Source organism: Pristiophorus japonicus, chromosome 13 (genome assembly GCF_044704955.1).
Source record: "Pristiophorus japonicus isolate sPriJap1 chromosome 13, sPriJap1.hap1, whole genome shotgun sequence".
Lineage (NCBI taxonomy): Eukaryota > Metazoa > Chordata > Chondrichthyes > Pristiophoridae > Pristiophorus > Pristiophorus japonicus.
The window spans coordinates 137,694,699-137,713,287 of record NC_091989.1 but is presented as its reverse complement, the minus strand read 5'-3'; the positions used below and the strand labels follow the sequence as shown (position 1 = coordinate 137,713,287).

Sequence of the window (18,589 nt, the reverse complement as noted above, 5' to 3'; positions counted from 1 at the left end):
GATGCCTGGACCATTCTGGAGGCCACTTGCAATACTCTCCTCAGATTGTCACTCACTTCAAGTTCATGGCACCATGGCTGGCTCTGTTGCACAGGAGGGCAGGAAAAAGAGTGCGAGAGCGATAGTGATAGGGGATTCAATTGTAAGGGGAATAGATAGGCGTTTCTGTGGCCGCAACCGAGACTCCAGGATGGTATGTTGCCTCCCTGGTGCAAGGGTCAAGGATGTCTCGGAGCGGGTGCAGGACATTCTAAAAAGGGAAGGAGAACAGCCAGTTGTCGTGGTGCACATTGGTACCAACGACATAGGTAAAAAAAGGGATGAGGTCCTACGAAATGAATTTAAGGAGCTAGGAGCTAAATTAAAAAGTAGGACCTCAAAAGTAGTAATCTCGGGATTGCTACCAGTGCCACGTGATAGTCAGAGTAGGAATCGCAGGATAGCGCAGATGAATACGTGGCTTGAGCAGTGGTGCAGCAGGGAGGGATTCAAATTCCTGGGGCATTGGAACTGGTTCTGGGGGAGGTGAGACCAGTACAAACCGGACCGTCTGCACCTGGGCAGGACCGGAACCAATGTCCTAGGGGGAGTGTTTGCTAGTGCTGTTGGGGAGGAGTTAAACTAATATGGCAGGGGGATGGGAACCAATGCAGGGAGACAGAGGGAAACAAAAAGGAGACAAAAGCAAAAGACAGAAAGGAGATGAGGAAAAGTGGAGGGCAGAGAAACCCAAGGCAAAGAACAAAAAGGGCCACTGTACAGCAAAATTCTAAAAGGACAAAGGGTGTCTTAAAAAAAACAAGCCTGAAGGCTTTGTGTCTTAATGCAAGGAGTATCCGTAATAAGGTGGAAGACTTAACTGTGCAAATAGATGTTAACAAATAAGATGTGATTGGGATTACGGAGACGTGGCTCCAGGATGATCAGGGCTGGGAACTCAACATCCAGGGGTATTCAACATTCAGGAAGGATAGAATAAAAGGAAAAGGAGGTGGGGTAGCATTGCTGGTTAAAGAGGAGATTAATGCAATAGTTAGGAAGGACATTAGCTTGGATGATGTGGAATCTATATGGGTAGAGCTGCAGAACACCAAAGGGCAAAAAACGTTAGTGGGAGTTGTGTACAGACCTCCAAACAGTAGTAATGATGTTGGGGAGAGCATCAAACAAGAAATTAGGGGTGCATGCAATAAGGGTGCAGCAGTTATAATGGGTGACTTTAATATGCACATAGATTGGGCTAAGCAAACTGGAAGCAATATGGTGGAGGAGGATTTCCTGGAGTGCATAAGGGATGGTTTTCTAGACCAATATGTCGAAGAACCAACTAGGGGGGAGGCCATCTTAGACTGGGTGTTGTGTAATGAGAGAGGATTAATTAGCAATCCCGTTGTGCGAGGCCCCTTGGGGAAGAGTGACCATAATATGGTGGAATTCTGCATTAGGATGGAGAATGAAACAGTTAATTCAGAGACCATGGTCCAGAACTTAAAGAAGGGTAACTTTGAAGGTATGAGGCGTGAATTGGCTAGGATAGATTGGCGAATGATACTTAAGGGGTTGACTGTGGATGGGCAATGGCAGACATTTAGAGACCGCATGGATGAACTACAACAATTGTACATTCCTGTCTGACGTAAAAATAAAAAAGGGAAGGTGGCTCAACCGTGGCTATCGAGGGAAATCAGGGATAGTATTAAAGCCAAGGAAGTGGCATACAAATTGGCCAGAAATAGCAGCGAACCCGGGGACTGGGAGAAATTTAGAACTCAGCAGAGGAGGACAAAGGGTTTGATTAGGGCAGGGAAAATGGAGTACGAGAAGAAGCTTGCAGGGAACATTAAGACGGATTGCAAAAGTTTCTATAGGTATGTAAAGAGAAAAAGGTTAGTAAAGACAAACGTAGGTCCCCTGCAGTCAGAATCGGGGGAAGTCATAACTCGGAACAAAGAAATGGCAGACCAATTGAACAAGTACTTTGGTTCGGTATTCACCTAAGGAGGACGCAAACAACCTTCCGGATATAAAAGGGGTCAGAGGGTCTAGTAAGGAGGAGGAACTGAGGGAAATCCTTATTTGTCAGGAAATTGTGTTGGGGAAATTGATGGGATTGAAGGCCGATAAATCCCCAGGGCCTGATGGACTGCATCCCAGAGTACTTAAGGAGGTGGCCTTGGAAATAGCGGATGCATTGACAGTCATTTTCCAACATTCCATTGACTCTGGATCAGTTCCTATCGAGTGGAGGGTAGCCAATGTAACCCCACTTTTTAAAAAAGGAGGGAGAGAGAAAACAGGGAATTATAGACTGGTCAGCCTGACATCGGTAGTGGCTAAAATGATGGCATCAATTACTAAGGATGTCATAGCAGCGCATTTGGAAAATGGTGACATGATAGGTCCAAGTCAGCATGGATTTGTGAAAGGGAAATCATGCTTGACAAATCTTCTGGAATTTTTTGAGGCTGTTTCCAGTAGAGTGGACACGGGAGAACCAGTTGATGTGGTATAATTGGACTTTCAGAAGGCTTTCGACAAGGTCCCACACAAGAGATTAATGTGCAAAGTTAAAGCACATGGGATTGGGGGTAGTGTGCTGACATGGATTGAGAACTGGTTGTCAGATAGGAAGCAAAGAGTAGGAGTAAATGGGTACTTTTCAGAATGGCAGGCAGTGACTAGTGGGGTACCGCAAGGTTCTGTGCTGGGGCCCCAGCTGTTTACACTGTACATTAATGATTTAGACGAGGGGATTAAATGTAGCATCTCCAAATTTGCGGATGACACTAAGTTGGGTGGCAGTGTGAGCTGCGAGGAGGATGCTATGAGGCTGCAGAGCGACTTGGATAGGTTAGGTGAGTAGGCAAATGCATGGCAGATGAAGTATAATGTGGATAAATGTGAAGTTATCCACTTTGATGGTAAAAACAGAGAGACAGACTATTATCTGAATGGTGACAGATTAGGAAAAGGGGAGGTGCAACGAGACCTGGGTGTCATGGTACATCAGTCATTGAAGGTTGGCATGCAGGTACAGCAGGCGGTTAAGAAAGCAAATGGCATGTTGGCCTTCATAGTGAGGGGATTTGAGTACAGGGGCAGAGAGGCGTTGCTACAGTTGTACAGGGCCTTGGTGAGGCCACACCTGGAGTATTGTGTACAGTTTTGGTCTCCTAACCTGAGGAAGGACATTCTTGCTATTGAGGGAGTGCAGCGAAGGTTCACCAGACTGATTCCCGGGATGGCGGGACTGACCTATCAAGAAAGACTGGATCAACTGGGCTTGTATTCACTGGAGTTCAGAAGAATGAGAGGGGACCTCATAGAAACGTTTAAAATTCTGATGGGTTTAGACAGGTTAGATGCAGGAAGAATGTTCCCAATGTTGGGGAAGCCCAGAACCAGGGGTCACAGTCTAAGGATAAGGGGTAAGCCATTTAGGACCGAGATGAGGAAAAACTTCTTCACCCAGAGAGTGGTGAACCTGTGGAATTCTCTACCACAGAAAGTTGTTGAGGCCAATTCACTAAATATATTCAAAAAGGAGTTAGATGAAGTCCTTACTACTCGGGGGATCAAGGGATATGGTGAGAAAGCAGGAATGGGGTACTGAAGTTGCATGTTCAGCCATGAACTCATTGAATGGCGGTGCAGGCTAGAAGGGCCGAATGGCCTACTCCTGCACCTATTTTCTATGTTTCTATGTTTCACTGTTGTGTGCTGCATGCTGCATAACTTAGCCATCATGAGGCAGCAGGAGCTGGTAGTGGAACCAGAAGACACACATGAGGGGCCAATGCCTGATGATAGTAATTTGGAAGAGCAGGATGAGGATGATGACGATCAGGAAAGCATGCAAGTGACTGATGTCGGAGCACGACGTGGGAGGAGGGCCGTCCATCATGCTCCTTTAACGATTGCTCGAGCCTTGCACCAGCAGCTCAACCGTGAATGCTTCAATTACTGATGCCTGAGGGCTCTGTGAGAACTGTTGCGCATGGACATGTTTATTTTTTGGAGTTGTTCCGATGTTGTGTTGTGTTAATGGAACATGATTCAGTTTTAATTAAAAACTTTTTAATAAAATATTTAACATTAGTGTATCAAACTTTACTTTTTAATATGACTCTTTAAGATCACTTATAAACTTGTAAAGTTACAAAACTTACAAAACAATTTCAATGTGAAAAAAGTTACTACAGTTACATCAAGAACAAGAACAGAAGCAGCAAAGAAAGGCTGCAACCATCTCTCATCCACATCTCATTGAATGTTCACTTCATGGGGGTGTCATTTGATTGGCCGGGCTGTGTGCCCTTATTGCAGCAGCTACCTCACCCAGGCCCTCCCTGATGGCCTGTGCCGTCACTTGCATGCCCTCCTTGACGGCCTGTGCCGTCGATTGCACTCCCTCGGACATTCCCACCCTCATTTTCCGTGTCATTACTGCTATTTGCCCGTCAGTGCCGTCACCTCTTCACCCACTGCACTGACGCTGCCGAAGAGTGATCGGATAAGCTCATTGGTCTCCACACCAATGCCACAACCTGAGCCGCATCTGTTGCACGCTGCATCTCAGGAGAGCTTGTCTCCAATCTCCTTGTCATCTGCCTCGTGGCACCACTACATTGGGAGGCGCGGGCTGGGACGGTGGGACGCTCGGTGTTCCAGACGGCAGCACTAGAGAGAGAGGCGTGGGCTTGGACGGTGGGATGCTCGGTCTTCCAGACGGCACCACTCGAGTGCGAGCCGTGGGCTGGGATGGTGGGTGAATGGGTGTAAACTGCTTCATTATATCACCATCACCACTGGAACCCGCAACGTCAGAATCAAAACCATGGAAGGTGGAACCAGAACCTATGTGAGTGGGAGGCGCAGGCTGGGACGCTTGGGCACTGCCTGTAATCTGCTGGATTACACCAGCAGCACCACTGGGACCTGCAACATCGGAATCAAAACCATGGAAGGTGGAACCAGAACCCTTGCAAGGGGTTGAAACTCTGATGCACCTTAATGTGGGCTCATAAATATTAATTTGGAAGGTCTCCCCTGAAGACATTTCAGTCATCGCCGCCTGCAGTCAGTCTGGATCGTCCGCATCTGGTTCTACTGGTTCTTCTGGATCTTCAGGGTTGGCATCATCATCATCATCTTCTGCAAAATATATCAGAGCAGTCAAATGTTTAGCGGCAGGATAGGTGGCATGAGTACTCTCATACATAGCAGGCCAGGCAGCAGGTTGATTTGAAGGGCCACGATGCATTTTCAGGACTTACCCTCTTCCTCGCGTGTGGGCCTAGCTTGTGCTGTACTGATTGCTTTTCTCCATGTACGACTCATCATAGCAGCTACCCTCTGTCCCAAGGGTGTCAGTGGATGCAGATTAGGGCGTGCCTCCTCCTGTTCGAGTTGCTTCCCTTTTGTTGTGGGCCAATTTCTTCTGCAAAGATTAAAATATAACTTTTTACAGAGTACGTCTTTCTGCCGGGTGGGACATATAGGTAGTCACATTACAATTACGATTACATTAAAAAATGAAAATATTACTTACACTAACTACTTGACCAAGGTCGTGCCATTTCTTTTTACACTGGCTTCCAGATCTCATGGTATGCACCACTGCGCAGTAATCTTCTGCAACTTGGTTCCAGCGTTTCTTCATTTCTTTGGGTGGCATTTTTATGCGACCTCTGTTGCTGGTATCCAGCTCCTGCCATCTCTGCTCAATTACGTTTACTAATATCTCCACTTCCTCATGCAAGAAATTCTTTGTTCTTGGTGGACGTTGTTCCATTGCTGTATTGAATTGACACTCTGATTTTTCAAAACACACAATCCTTATTTTGCATGCACCTATGCAGCACTTGTTCTGGAAGTTCAGCAGCAAAAAGCAGCACTCACTGATTTCAGCAGGTGATTTCTTCAACAGTGCTGCTAAAAAGTCAGGCACAATAAAACCACCAAGATTCACTCCCAAACCTTTCCACAGCTCCACAAAACAAATCAGCACATTTCCTCCTGTACCTTTAAAAAATGGCCGAGTGCCAATGTTTGTAACCTACTGCGCATGCTGTAACGGCATGCGCAGGGCTGCCGGCACGACTTCTTCGGCTGTGAATTAGCCCCGCCCCCCTGAACTTTCAAAATCGGCGCAACGTTTTGGCCCCGCACCCTGCTGATCTCTGCGCGACGCACCGAGCTGCAAGGAAGCTGCTGGGAGGCCGAAGATTCCTCCGTGAGTTTTTGACGGGCTTTTGGGCGTGGATGTCGGGGCAGTGTCATTCTAGGCGTGGCCCGAAACTTGAGGCCAATAAGAGCCATACAAAGCAAAAACTGAACAAATATAAAGCAGAGTAAAGAACTAGGGAGTAGGACAGGAGCCGACACATTGAGCAAGAGAGAAGCATCATTTTTTTTAATTTAAAAAAAATGTGGTGAGCAGGAGATCGGCTAGTAAATTATTTGAGAACAAAACTGATTTGTCAAAATGAATGTATCTGTGATTTCAATCCAGTTCTAGTGGGGACAGGTTTCAGTGGACTTTACGCTGGTCAACTGAGCTCTGCAGCGAGCTCTCTAATGTTGTCTGTTGGGTAATGTAAATAACCTAATTGACATTTAAAGAATGCTTTTGTTCTGCTTTGTTGAAATTCGATTATGAAACTGCATTTTCAGAACTAAACTTATTTCCCGTGACTTGCATCTAATTAGTAAAGAAAGACTAGCATTTATATAGCGCCTTTCACGACCACCAGACATCTCAAAGCACTTTACAGCCAATGAAGTACTTTTGGAGTGTAGTCACTGTTGAAATGTGGTGTGTGGGGTGGGCCGAACACGGGGGGGCAGTGGTTGGGATTGGGGGCTGAACGCGGGTGGGGGTGTGTGGGTGGGGAGAGGGCTGAACGCGGGGGGAGGGGAGGTTGGTTGTGGTGGGGAGGGGGTGTGGGTGGGGAGGAGGCTGAACGTGCGGAGGGGGAGACTGGATGGAGGCACCCCTGCTCTTTCCGGCCCTTCAATCATTTCGAGTGCCCCCCAACCCACGCTCTTCCATCCCGTGCCACGCTCTTCCATCCCGTGCCACGCTCTTCCATCCCGTGCCACGCTCTTCCATCCCGTGCCACGCTCTTCCATCCCGTGCCACGCTCTTCCATCCCGTGCCACGCTCTTCCATCCCGTGCCACGCTCTTCCATCCCGTGCCACGCTCTTCCATCCCGTGCCACGCTCTTCCATCCCGTGCCACGCTCCTCCATCCCGTGCCACGCTCCTCCATCCCGTGCCACGCTCCTCCATCCCGTGCCACGCTCCTCCATCCCGTGCCACGCTCCTCCATCCCGTGCCACGCTCCTCCATCCCGTGCCAAGCTCCTCCCCCACCGATCACCTCCCCAGTGCCCCCTTCTTGCACTCCTCCATCCCTCCCCGGTACCCAAACACAGACTGGGGGAAAACCGCCCTGCTGAGCCATTGCGCAGGCGCGCATGCTCCAACGCGCCTGCGCAATGTTGCCAGTACTCAGAAGAACGCTGATCCCTAGCCCCGCCCCCTGCTGGCTGCAATCGGCTTGCTCCACCCCAGGGAGACTCCGCTGCGCCACGCCACGTTCCAGGACGACTGGAGAATTCCTCAGTAGGATTCCGCCGCGCTTTTTATCCCAGGCAGGTCACGTAAATCTCAGAGGTGCGCCGTTTTCTCTAGCATCGAAAACTTGGGCCCTCTGACTCAGAGGTGAGAGTGCCACCCACTGAGCCACAGCTGCACTTATTAATTAACATCCCATGAAGTCCATTATTAAAGAAGCAGTAGCAGAACGTTTGGAAAAGCATAATTCGGTCAGGCAGAGTTAGCATGAAGGGGATGTCATGTTTGACAAATTTGCTGGAGTTCTTTGAGGATGTAATGAACAGGGTGAATAAATGGGAACCAGTGGATGTGGTGTATTTGGACTTCCAGAAGGCATTTGACAAGATGCCACATAAAGGTTACTGCACAAGATAAAAGTTCACGGGGTTGGGGGTAATATATTAGCATGGATAGAGGATTGGCTAACTAACCGAGAACAGAGAGTCGGGATAAATGATTCATTCTCTGGTTGGCAACCAGTACTAGTGGGGTGCCGCAGGGATCAGTGCTGGGACCCCAACTATTTACAATCTATATTAATGACTTGGAAGAAGGGACTGAGTGTAACGTAGCCAAGTTTGCTGACGATACAAAGATGGACGAAAAGCAATGTGTGAGGAGGACACAAAGTCTGCAAAAGGACATAGACAGGCTAAGTGAGTGGGCAAAAATTTGGCAGATAGCAGGACCTGGGGGTACTTGTGCATGAAACACAAAAGGATAGTATGCAGGTACAACAAGTGATCGGGAAGGCCAATGGTATCTTGGCCTTTATTGCAAAGGGGATGGAGTATAAAAGCAGAGAAGTCTTGCTACAGCTATATAAGGTATTGGTGAGACCACACCTGGAATACTGCGTGCAATTTTGGTTTCCATATTTACGAAAGGATATACTTGCTTTGGAGGCAGTTCAGAGAAGGTTCACTCGGTTGATTCCGGAGAAGAGGGGGTTGACTTATGAGGAAAGGTTGAGTAGGTTGGGCCTCTACTCATTGGAATTCAGAAGAATGAGAGGTGATCTTATTGAAATGTATAAGATTATGAGGGGGCTTGAAAGAAACTTACAATTTCTATTAAAATTCAAAAGTACCCTTGACATTGATTTTTGGAGACAGGCGAAAAATGCCATTATATTTCCCTTTGTAGTAATGTGCCAACCCAGATCACCCAATAATCACTTTACTCTGTTTGGTGTTCTCACTACATGTGATTGTCAGGCTATAGGCATGGACTTTATCCATCTAATTATTTATTTTGTTGTGATTCTAATATTGTTGCATTTACTAATTATTCATGTGATACTTGTTTCTTAAAAACAAAAAACAGGTACATTCTTACTCTACCTTTTTAATTTGCTGACGGGTTATTTTTTTCTCTTATTTGTAGGATTGGCACAGCTGGAATTGCTGTACAGATAGTGGGTAGTAATTGGCCAAAACCACACTATACTCTGTTGATCACAGGCCTCTGTCGCTTTCACATTGTTGAGGTGCTGAAGGAGAAGCCTTATCCAGTGGCTGAAGTGGAACAACTTGATCGGCTGGAGCAATATACAAACGGTATTGGGGAGCTGAGTGAACTTTCGCAGCAGTTCTACAAATATGCAATACAGGTCTGCGTATGATGTTTTGCATTTATGAATGCAATCTCCTTATCATTTCCTTGTATCTGTTTCAGTTTGATTAAACTGGAGGGTAACTGACTGCTACAACATAGCAGAGTGCATACTTCAACCATCACAGTAAATCTTGGTTGTGCAAGAGATTTGAATGTAGACTGAGGTATATGGAAGAAAAAAACACTGGAAGTTAAAATGTTGATTTTTCAAGAGGTAAAGGCAAACTTTCAATGAATTTTTGTCAACGTCAGGACAAGAGGTATCTCCCACCTTAGTCTTGATATTTTATTTATAAGTACGTTCCACACTTTTAAAATAAAATTTTTATGAAACAGCAATTTATATAGCACTCTTTAACCTGGGAAACATTCCAAGGCGCTTTGCAGCAGGAGAAATAAATAAAAACAGATAAAGGTGGGAATGGACTGACTTGAAGCCTTTGGCCCCAAGTTTCCACATTATTTGCTCCTGATTTTTAGGAGCAACTGGTGTAGAATGGAGTATCTTAGAAATCGGAATTCTCCACATTTTAGTTTTCTGCAGTTCTAGTCAGGTCGAACAGTTTCACTTTGGAACTGAATTTTTTTTTCAAAAGGGGGCGTGTCCGGCCACTGACGCCTGATTTGAAAGTTTCCACAGTGAAAACGTACTCCAAACTAACTTAGAATGGAGTAAGTGAAGATTTTTGTACGCTTGAAAAAACCTTGTCTACACTTTAAAAAATCAGGTGCAGGTTACAAATTAGGCGTCGGGAATGAGGTGGGGGGGGGGGGGCGAGGGGGGGAAGGGAAGTCATTAAATTCTACAATCAATCCTTAGTTATACTTATACAAATATTAAAGAAATAAATCCAACCTGAATAAAAATTTATAAGCAAAGAAAAGATTAAATAAACCATGTTCCTACCTGTGTGAAAGTGCTTCAGGCAGGCCTTTCAGGCAGCGGTGTGGTGTCAGTGCCTCGACGGCAGCGGCAGGCAGCAAGCAGCCATCGAGCTGAGCTGCGGTGCTTGAGGCAGGCCTTCATTCCCCGCGAAGATGCAGCACCCGGACGGACTTGAGGCCATTCGGCCATGGGATTGCAGCGGCGTCAGTGGCTGGCCGGGAGCCGAAGAATGAACACAGGACACACGCAGCTCATTAAGGTTCTTGAGGCCATTCAGCCACGCTTTAGGGGCGGCGTCAGTGGCTGGCCGGCAGCCAAAGATACAGCAGCAGCCTTCGAGCTGTGAGGGGGACTGAGGCCATTTGGACAGGGAGAGGCAGCCACATAGACAGTTTTATATTTAAATTTGCAGAATGGGTGCTGCATTGTCAACACCACGTATTATGCAATGGTTTGCCATCAATTCACTGCATAGGAGAGAATTGATTAGAGCTCACTGCACCAGGAACGTCGTAGCCTGTAGGTTGATGGGCAGGAGACCTTGCCCACGTCGACAATATCTACCCAGGCGCTCGTACCTGGACATGAGCGAGGCTGATTGTGTGAAAAGGCTACTGAGATCTGTAATATGGTGAGAGCAGATTTGCAGCCCAGAAGCAGAAGGATAACTGCCTTGTCTGTTGAAGTGAAGGTAACAGCTGCACTTTCTTTCTATGCCTCGGGATCGTTTCAGGCTACAACTGGAGATGTGTGTGCCATCTCTCAACGTGCAATACATGCCTGCGTTTACCAGGTCACGGCTGCACTTTATGCGCGAAGGAATGACTTAATCAATTTCCCAATGACCGCACAAGCGATCCATGAGAGGGCTGTGGGCTTCTTCAGGATTGCCGGCTTCCCAAAGGTACAGGGCTGCATTGATTGTACCCACATAGCCTTGCGAGCACCTGTGGAGGAATCTGAGCAGTACCGAAACAGGAAAGGTTTCCACTCTATCAATGTGCAGCTCGTGTGTGACGACAAGCAGCGCATAATGTCAGTCGATGCGAGATACCCTGGCAGCACCCACGATGCGTTCATCCTACGCGACAGCGTTCTATCTGACATGTTTGAGCAGCAGCCAGAAGGGCAGAGCTGGCTACTGGGAGACAAAGGGTACGGCCTGACCACCTGGCTCATGACGCCCATACGCGTGACACGGACAGAAGCTGACCGTCAATACAACATGGCGCACATTGCGACGCGCAGCATCATTGAGAGGACCATTGGCATATTGAAACAGCGATTCCGATGCCTGGACCATTCCGGAAGACAGTTGCAATACTCTCCTCAGATTGTCGGTCACTTCACTGTTGTGTGCTGCATGCTTCATAACTTAGCCATTATGAGGCAGCAGGAGCTGGTAGTGGAACCCGAAGACCGACGTGAGGGTCCAGTGCATGATGATAGTATTACGGAAGACCAGGATGTGGATAATAACGACAATCAGGAAAGAATGCAAGTGCCTGATGCCGGAGCACGAGGTCGGAGGAGGGCCGTCCATCGTGCCCCTTTAACGATTGCTCGAGACTTGCGCCAGCAGCTCATCCGTGAATGCTTCAACTACTGATGCCTGAGGGCTCTGCGACCTCTTTTGCATATGGACATGTTTATTCTTTGCAGTTATTCCTATGTTGTGTTGTGTTAATGGAACATGAAACAGTTTTAATGAAAAAATATTTTATTGAAAAGTTAACGTCGCTCTAATAAAATATTTGTTGTATCAAACTATACTTTTTAATATGACTCTTGAAGATCACTTATAAACTTGTAAAGTTACAAAAGTTAACAAAACACTTTATGTGAAACAATTTACACTCTAAGATCACTTACACTTCAAGATCACTTTTTAGATGCAAAATTAAATGATTTACAGAATGTGAGAACATTTAACACTATAAGATCACTTGAAAACCCTGAGATCACTTATATGTTGTAAAGTTACAAAACTTACAAAACAGTTTTATTGTGAAAAATCTTACACTCTGAAGAACACTTAAACTTCAGGATCACCTTTTAGGTGCAAAATTAAATAAGATACAACAAAATGTGAGAGCATTTACACTATAAGATCACTTAAAAACCATAAGATCCCTTATAAGTTGTAAAGTTACAAAACTTACAAAACAATTTCAATTTGAAAAACGCTACTACAGCTACATCAAGAACAAGAACAAAAGCAGCAAAGAAAGGCTGAAACCATGTCTCATCCATATCTCTGAATGTTCACTTCCTCATGGGGGTGTCATTTGATTGGCTGGGCTGTGTGCCCTTATTGCAGCAGCTACCTCAACTTGGCCCTCCCTGATGGCCTGTGCCGTAATTTGCATGCCCTCCCTGACGGCCTGAGCCGTCGATTGCACTCCCTCGGACATTCCCTCCCTAAGTTCCCGTGTCATTACTGCTATTTCTCCCATCAGGACCGTCAATTCTTCACCTCCTGCATTGACGCCACCGATGAGTGATCGGGTAAGCTCATTGGTCTCCATACCCAATGCCACAACCTGAGCCGCATCTGTTGCACGCTGCATCTCAGGAGAGTGTGTCTCCAATCTCCTTCTCCTCTGCCTGGGTCTGCCTCGTGGCACCACTACACTGGGAGGCGCGGGCACGGACGGTGGGATGCTCAGTGTTGCAAGCGGCACCACTACACAGGGAGGCGCAGGCTGGGACTGTGGGACGCTCTGTGTTCCAGACGGCTGAACTGGAGGGAGAGGCTCGGGCTGGAATGGTGGGATGCTCTGTATTGCAGACGGCAGCACTCGAGTGCGAGCTGTGGGCTGGGATGTTGGACAAATGGGTGTAAAGTGCTCCATGATATCAGCAGCAACACTGGGACCCGAAGCGTCGGAATCAAAACCATAGTAGGTGAAACCAGAACCTATGCGAGAGGGAGGCGCAGGCTGGGAAGGTAGTGCACTGACTGTAGAATGCTGCATTATACCAGCAGCACCACTGGGACCCGCAAAATCGGAAGCGAAACCATGGAAGGTGGAACCAAGACCTATGCTAGGGGTTGAAACTCTGATGCCCCTTGATGGGGGCTCATAAACATTAAATTGGAAGCTCTCCCCTGCAGACATTTCAGTCATCGCTGCCATCATCCAGTCTGGATCGTCCGCAGCTGGTTGTACTGGTTCTTGTTCTGTACCCTCAGGAACCTCAGGGTTGGCAGCAGCAGCATCGTCATCATCATCATCATCATGTTCTGCAAAATACATCAGAACAGTCAAATACTTAACTGCAAGGGAGGGGGCAGGATGGGTGGAATGAGTACTCTCACACATAGCAGGCCAGGCAGCAGGTTGATTTAAAGGGCCATGATGCATTTTCAGGACTTACCCTCTTCCTCGCGTGCGGGCCCAGCTTGTGCTGTACCGATTGCTTTTCTCCATGTACGACTCATCATAGCAGCTACCCTTTGTTCCAAGGGTGTCAGTGGATGCAGATTGGGCACGCCTCCTCCTGTCCGAGTTGCCTCCCTTTTATGTGGGCCAATATCTTCTGCAAAGAGTAAAATATAACTTTTTACAGAGTGTGTCAGTCTGCAAGGTGGGACATACAGATAGCCAGGTTACAATTACGATTAAATTAAAAATGGGAAATATTACTTGCACTAAATACTTGACCAAGGTCGTGCCATTTCTTTTTACACTGACTTCCAGATCTCCTGGTATGCACCACTGCGCAGTAATCTTCTGCAACTTGGTTCCAGCGTTTCTTCATTTCTTTTGGTGGCACTTTTATGCGACCTCTGTTGCTGGTATCTAGCTCCTGCCATCTCTGCTCAATTACGTTGACTAATATCTCCATTTCCTCATGCAGGAAATTCTTTGTTCTTGGTGGACGTTGATCCATTGCAAAGTTGAATTGGCACTTTTATTTCTCCAAACACACAGTCCTTAATTTGCAGGCACCGGTTCTGCAAGTTTAGCAGTGAAAAGCTGAACTCACTGATTTCAGCAGGTGATTTATTCAGCAGTGCTGCTAAAAGCACTCCCTCACACACAGAAATATCAAGAAAATTAAAATACAACCCTTTGCAGGGGTCCAAGAAACAAATCTTCTCTTTTTCTGCAGCACTTTTAAAAATGGCCGAGTGCCAATGTTTACTTCAGACTGCGCGTGCGCGAACGCTCCAACGCGCACGCGCAGGGTTGCCAGCACCAAGAAGCCTCATTTCAATTGTACCCGCCCCCTCCTACTTACAAAATCGGCGCGAGTGGTAGGCTCCGCCCCCTGTGCGCCGCGCCAAGCAGACATCGAGCTCCAAGGAGCTCGAGAATAACGCAGTTTTTTTTCGGCGCGAGAAACAGGCGCCCAGCTCTGAGGTGCGCCTTTTTCGCCGCGTGTGGAAACTTGGGGCCATTGTGTGGGAAAGTTAAGAGAGGTGGCTCCAAGCTTGGTTGTAAAGATGGTTTTTGAGGCCAGTAAGGGCTTTGAAGATGAGGGTTTTAAATTCTATGGGCCCAAGTTTCCACAGGATAAAAAACGGGCGCCCCCCCCGAGCTGGGCGCCCGTTTTAATGGCGCCAGAAAAAAAACGCGCTATTCTCAAGCGTTTTGCAGCTTCTTGTCTCTTTGGCGCGGCGCCCAGGGGGGCGGAGCCTACACTCGCGCCGATTTTGTAAGTGGGAGGGGGCGGGCGGGTACTATTTAAATTCGTTTTTTTCCTGCCGGCAACGCTGCGCGTGCGCGTTGGAGCGTTTGCGCATGCTCAGTGTGAAAAAAACATTGGCACTCGGCCATTTTTGTAGTTCTTTGTAGCTGTTTAATTTTTGAACATTTTTTTAATAAAAGCACATTGCCATCAGCACATCAGCACTGAGGCTTCTTGCAGCCTTCTCACTGTCTCCTTCCCCTCCACGGCAACAAACCGCTGTCTCCTTCCCCTCCCTCCCCTCCGCGGCAACAAACCGCTGTCTCCTTCCCCCCCCCCCCCCCCCTCCGCGGCAACAAACCGCTGTCTCCTGCCCCTCCCTCCCCTCCGCAGCGGCAAACCACTCTCTCCTCCTCCCGCGGGAAAGAATGGGCGCTTCCTCTCCCCTGCGCCCCCCCGCGGGAAGAACGGGCGCCTCAGGCTGACTGCAGAATTCTCTGTGCCTGAAGCACTTTCACACAGGTAGGAAGATGGTTTATTTAATCTTTTCTTTGCTTATAAATGTTTATTCGGGTTCGATTTATTTGTATAATATTTGTAGAAGTATAAATAAGGATTTATTGTAGAATTTAATGAGTTCCCTTCCCCCCCCCTCCCCCCCCACCTCGTTCTGGACGCCTAATTTGTAACCTGCGCCTGATTTTTTAAAAATGCGTAGAACAGGTTTTTTCAGTTCTACAAAAATCTTCACTTGCTCCATTCTACTTTAGTTTGGAGTACGTTTTCACTGGAAACTTTGAAATCAGGCGTCAGTGGCCGGACACGCCCCCTTTTGAAGAAAAAATTCTGTTCCAAAGTAGAACTGTTCTACCTGACTATAGAACTGCAGAAAAAAAAATGTGGAGAATTGCGATTTCTAAGATTGTCCGTTCTCCACCAGTTGCTCCTAAAAATCAGGCACAAATCATGTGGAAACTTGGGCCCAGTGTGTTAGGGACAGGGAACCAATGTAGGTCTGTCAGGACAAGAGTGGTGGCTGAGGAACAGGATACCTGGGCTGGCTTTTGGACAAATTTGAGTTAATGAAGCATGGAAGATGGGAGGTTGGCAAGGAGGAATTTGGAGAAATTGAATCTAGAGGTGAAACTGATTTGATCTGAATTGCAGACCACAAAGGTCATGTTTTTGAAGCTCGTTTTCTGGGGAGTAGGTGGAGGAGGTTCTGGAAGTTTACAAGAACTACAAGGCTTTCTTTGTTATGGCAAAAAGCTGTACTCTGGTGAAGCCATCCATTCCCTCACAAGAGGGGAAGACAGAAGCATCTATAAAGATGTCCAGAACACATTTCTAATGAGATTCATATGTTGGGAAAGCTTGTTACTAAGTAATAACAGAATGTTGGATGTACTTGCTGTGAAAGTAAATTTGAACATGGCTTAGGCTACTTTTTGGAAAGGGTGATTGGAGACGATATTGGTGGATGAAAATGTAATATGTTTGCCATTCTTTTGTTCACTGTTTTAAGGGATACTTTAGCCTGTTTATTTTAATCAGGTTAGCATCATGGTTACAGTGGCAGTAGAGATTTGTCATATCAGCATGTTTATCCGGTAATATCGTCAGCAGTAGACTTGTTTCATAATTTAACAAAATCATCATAAAGGGGAGTTTACTCTCTCGCATGTGATAATCTCTTTCACCCTCTCTGAACAATTCAAGGGAGAGGAAATGTTAAGCAGAGCTACTGAACAGCTATTTTGTAAAACACAAATATAGATCTGTTGAAAAATTGAGGCCCATAATGTTGAGCATGAGTCATACATTTTGTAATAGGAATTTTTCCCTTCCTTTTTTCTTAATCTTCCTGAGTCTAGAAATTCTCCTTATGAGCATTCTTCACCCAAGAAATTGAAGGTGAAGGCAGTGGCAGTGCTAGAGCACCAACACATTGCACTACTTGACATAATAGGAGGAATTTTAACATCCAAGGACGAGTAGGTTTGAGATGGGTAGGAAGGTAAAACATTTAGAATTTTCTAACTCGACCCCAACCCACCTACTTCCAGAGGTGGGTTAGTGGACGGGTGACCAACCTGCTCTCAAGAAGTGGGTTGGTCATTAAATTCTTTTAAGGAGGCTGCGTGCCTTCATTTTAACACAATTTAAATTTTTAACACATGGAGGTCGGGATTCCCGAGCCTCGGAAATCCCGGTAGGTAAAAGGAGACAGGAAGGACCGGATCTATGAGCTAAGAGCTTTTATTGCACTACTTCTGGGCCAGGAGGAGCCAGAGTGTTTCTCCTATACCTAACAAGCTTACCGCCACGCAGCCACCCTCCGCGATTGGCCGATCCACTGCATTTTCCGATTCTCCTCCCCGAGCGATGCACGAATCCCCCTCCCCCGAGGTGACCGAACTCCCGCCCCTATAATGCCTGAATCCCCATCGAAATGTCAGATTCACCCCGCCCCCCGCGATGTCAGACTTGCCAGACACCCACTCCCAGGCAGCTTTCCAGCCTGACATTCTGGCTTGCTGTCGGGCAGGAAAACTGTTGAAAATATTTACAAATTTGCAGTTATAATTCAGCAGGACGTGCAGGAAACCCATACTTCCTGGTTTCCTATCCAAAAATCCTTCAGCCACTCTCTTCCTGGCTCCAAGCAAATATTGGAGCCCAGGGACTGGATTTTCGGCTTTGATGTTTTTGGGGTGATAATGGCGGCGGAGCGGGAAAGTTAGCATCCAGGAATAGTTTGCCCCTCAGTTGGTAAGTTTGGGCAGCTGGGCCCTGAATCAGGAGGCACAGCTCTCTTAGGGTGTTAGGATGGGAAACTCCCAAGCTAAAGAGCCGGGTCGGGAGCGCTCCCAAGAGTCGCCTGGGCGGGAAAAAAAAAGAAAATACAGGTTGAGCGTCCGAAATACGGAAACCCTCAGGACCGAGGCCGTTCCGGATTTTGGAACGTTTTTGCCTGGGCCAAGGTAGTTGGGGTCAGGCAGCCGAGGTAAGGGAGTGAGGTCAGTCCGCCGAGGTAAAGGGGATAAACCGGGGCCGGGGCGAGGTCGGGCCGCCGAGGGCCGGGGCCGGCGAAGTCGGGGCAGGCGAAGTCGCGGCGAAGTGAGGCTGGAGGTCGGGCTGCCAAGGGCCGGAGCGAGGTAGGGCCAGGGTGAAGTTGGGCTGCCGAGGGCCGGGACAAGATCGGGCCGTCGAGGACCGGAGCGAGGGAGGGCCGGGGCGAGGTCGGGCCGCCGAGGGCTGGAGCGAGGTAGGGCTGCGGCGAGGTCGGGCCGGAGCGAGGTAGGGCTGCTGAAGGCTGGGTGAAGTCGGGTCGCCGAGGCCGGGGGGTGGGCGGGGAGTATGGATTTCGGATCATTTTCTGGTTTCCGGACAACCCCTCCATGGATCGGCCTGGTGTCCGGATTCTGGAACATTCCGAATTTTGGAACTCCGCATTCCCAAAACATTGCTGACGCCACCACAACACAAATGGCAAAAGAAATTAAAAGAAAAGACAATCACATTTACCTTACGAGTCCATTGCTTACCTCTCTGCTATCGGGATCGTTGGACCGCCTGATTTTCCAGGTGGTCAGTGCGAGGCGCGCTTTGGGACGTACGGGTCGGGCAAGAATCAAAACTTGCGCCGGTGTAGCAACCAGGGGCGTTGCACACGGGGGGTGCAGCTCTTCTGTGTGGTGCTGCTCAGTGACACCACTAAACTGGCCCCGAGGATTGCTGCAGGGTGCTGGAGGCTGACCGCCCGGCCAAAACACCTCACCACCGCCATTGCCGTCGCTCCGGGGTGAAATACGGAACGGAGAA

At 47.8% G+C, this 18,589-nt stretch overlaps 1 protein-coding gene across 1 annotated transcript in view; it reads left to right on the top strand.

Moving 5' to 3' along the window:
* lonp2 (lon peptidase 2, peroxisomal) overlaps positions 1–18,589 on the top strand; it is a 135,059-nt gene that overhangs the window by 22,706 nt on the left and 93,764 nt on the right. Inside the window, exon 2 of the mRNA XM_070898045.1 lies at positions 9,010–9,235. Within this exon, the coding sequence (XP_070754146.1) occupies positions 9,010–9,235 (226 nt within the window). The remainder of the gene's footprint in view (positions 1–9,009; positions 9,236–18,589) is intronic.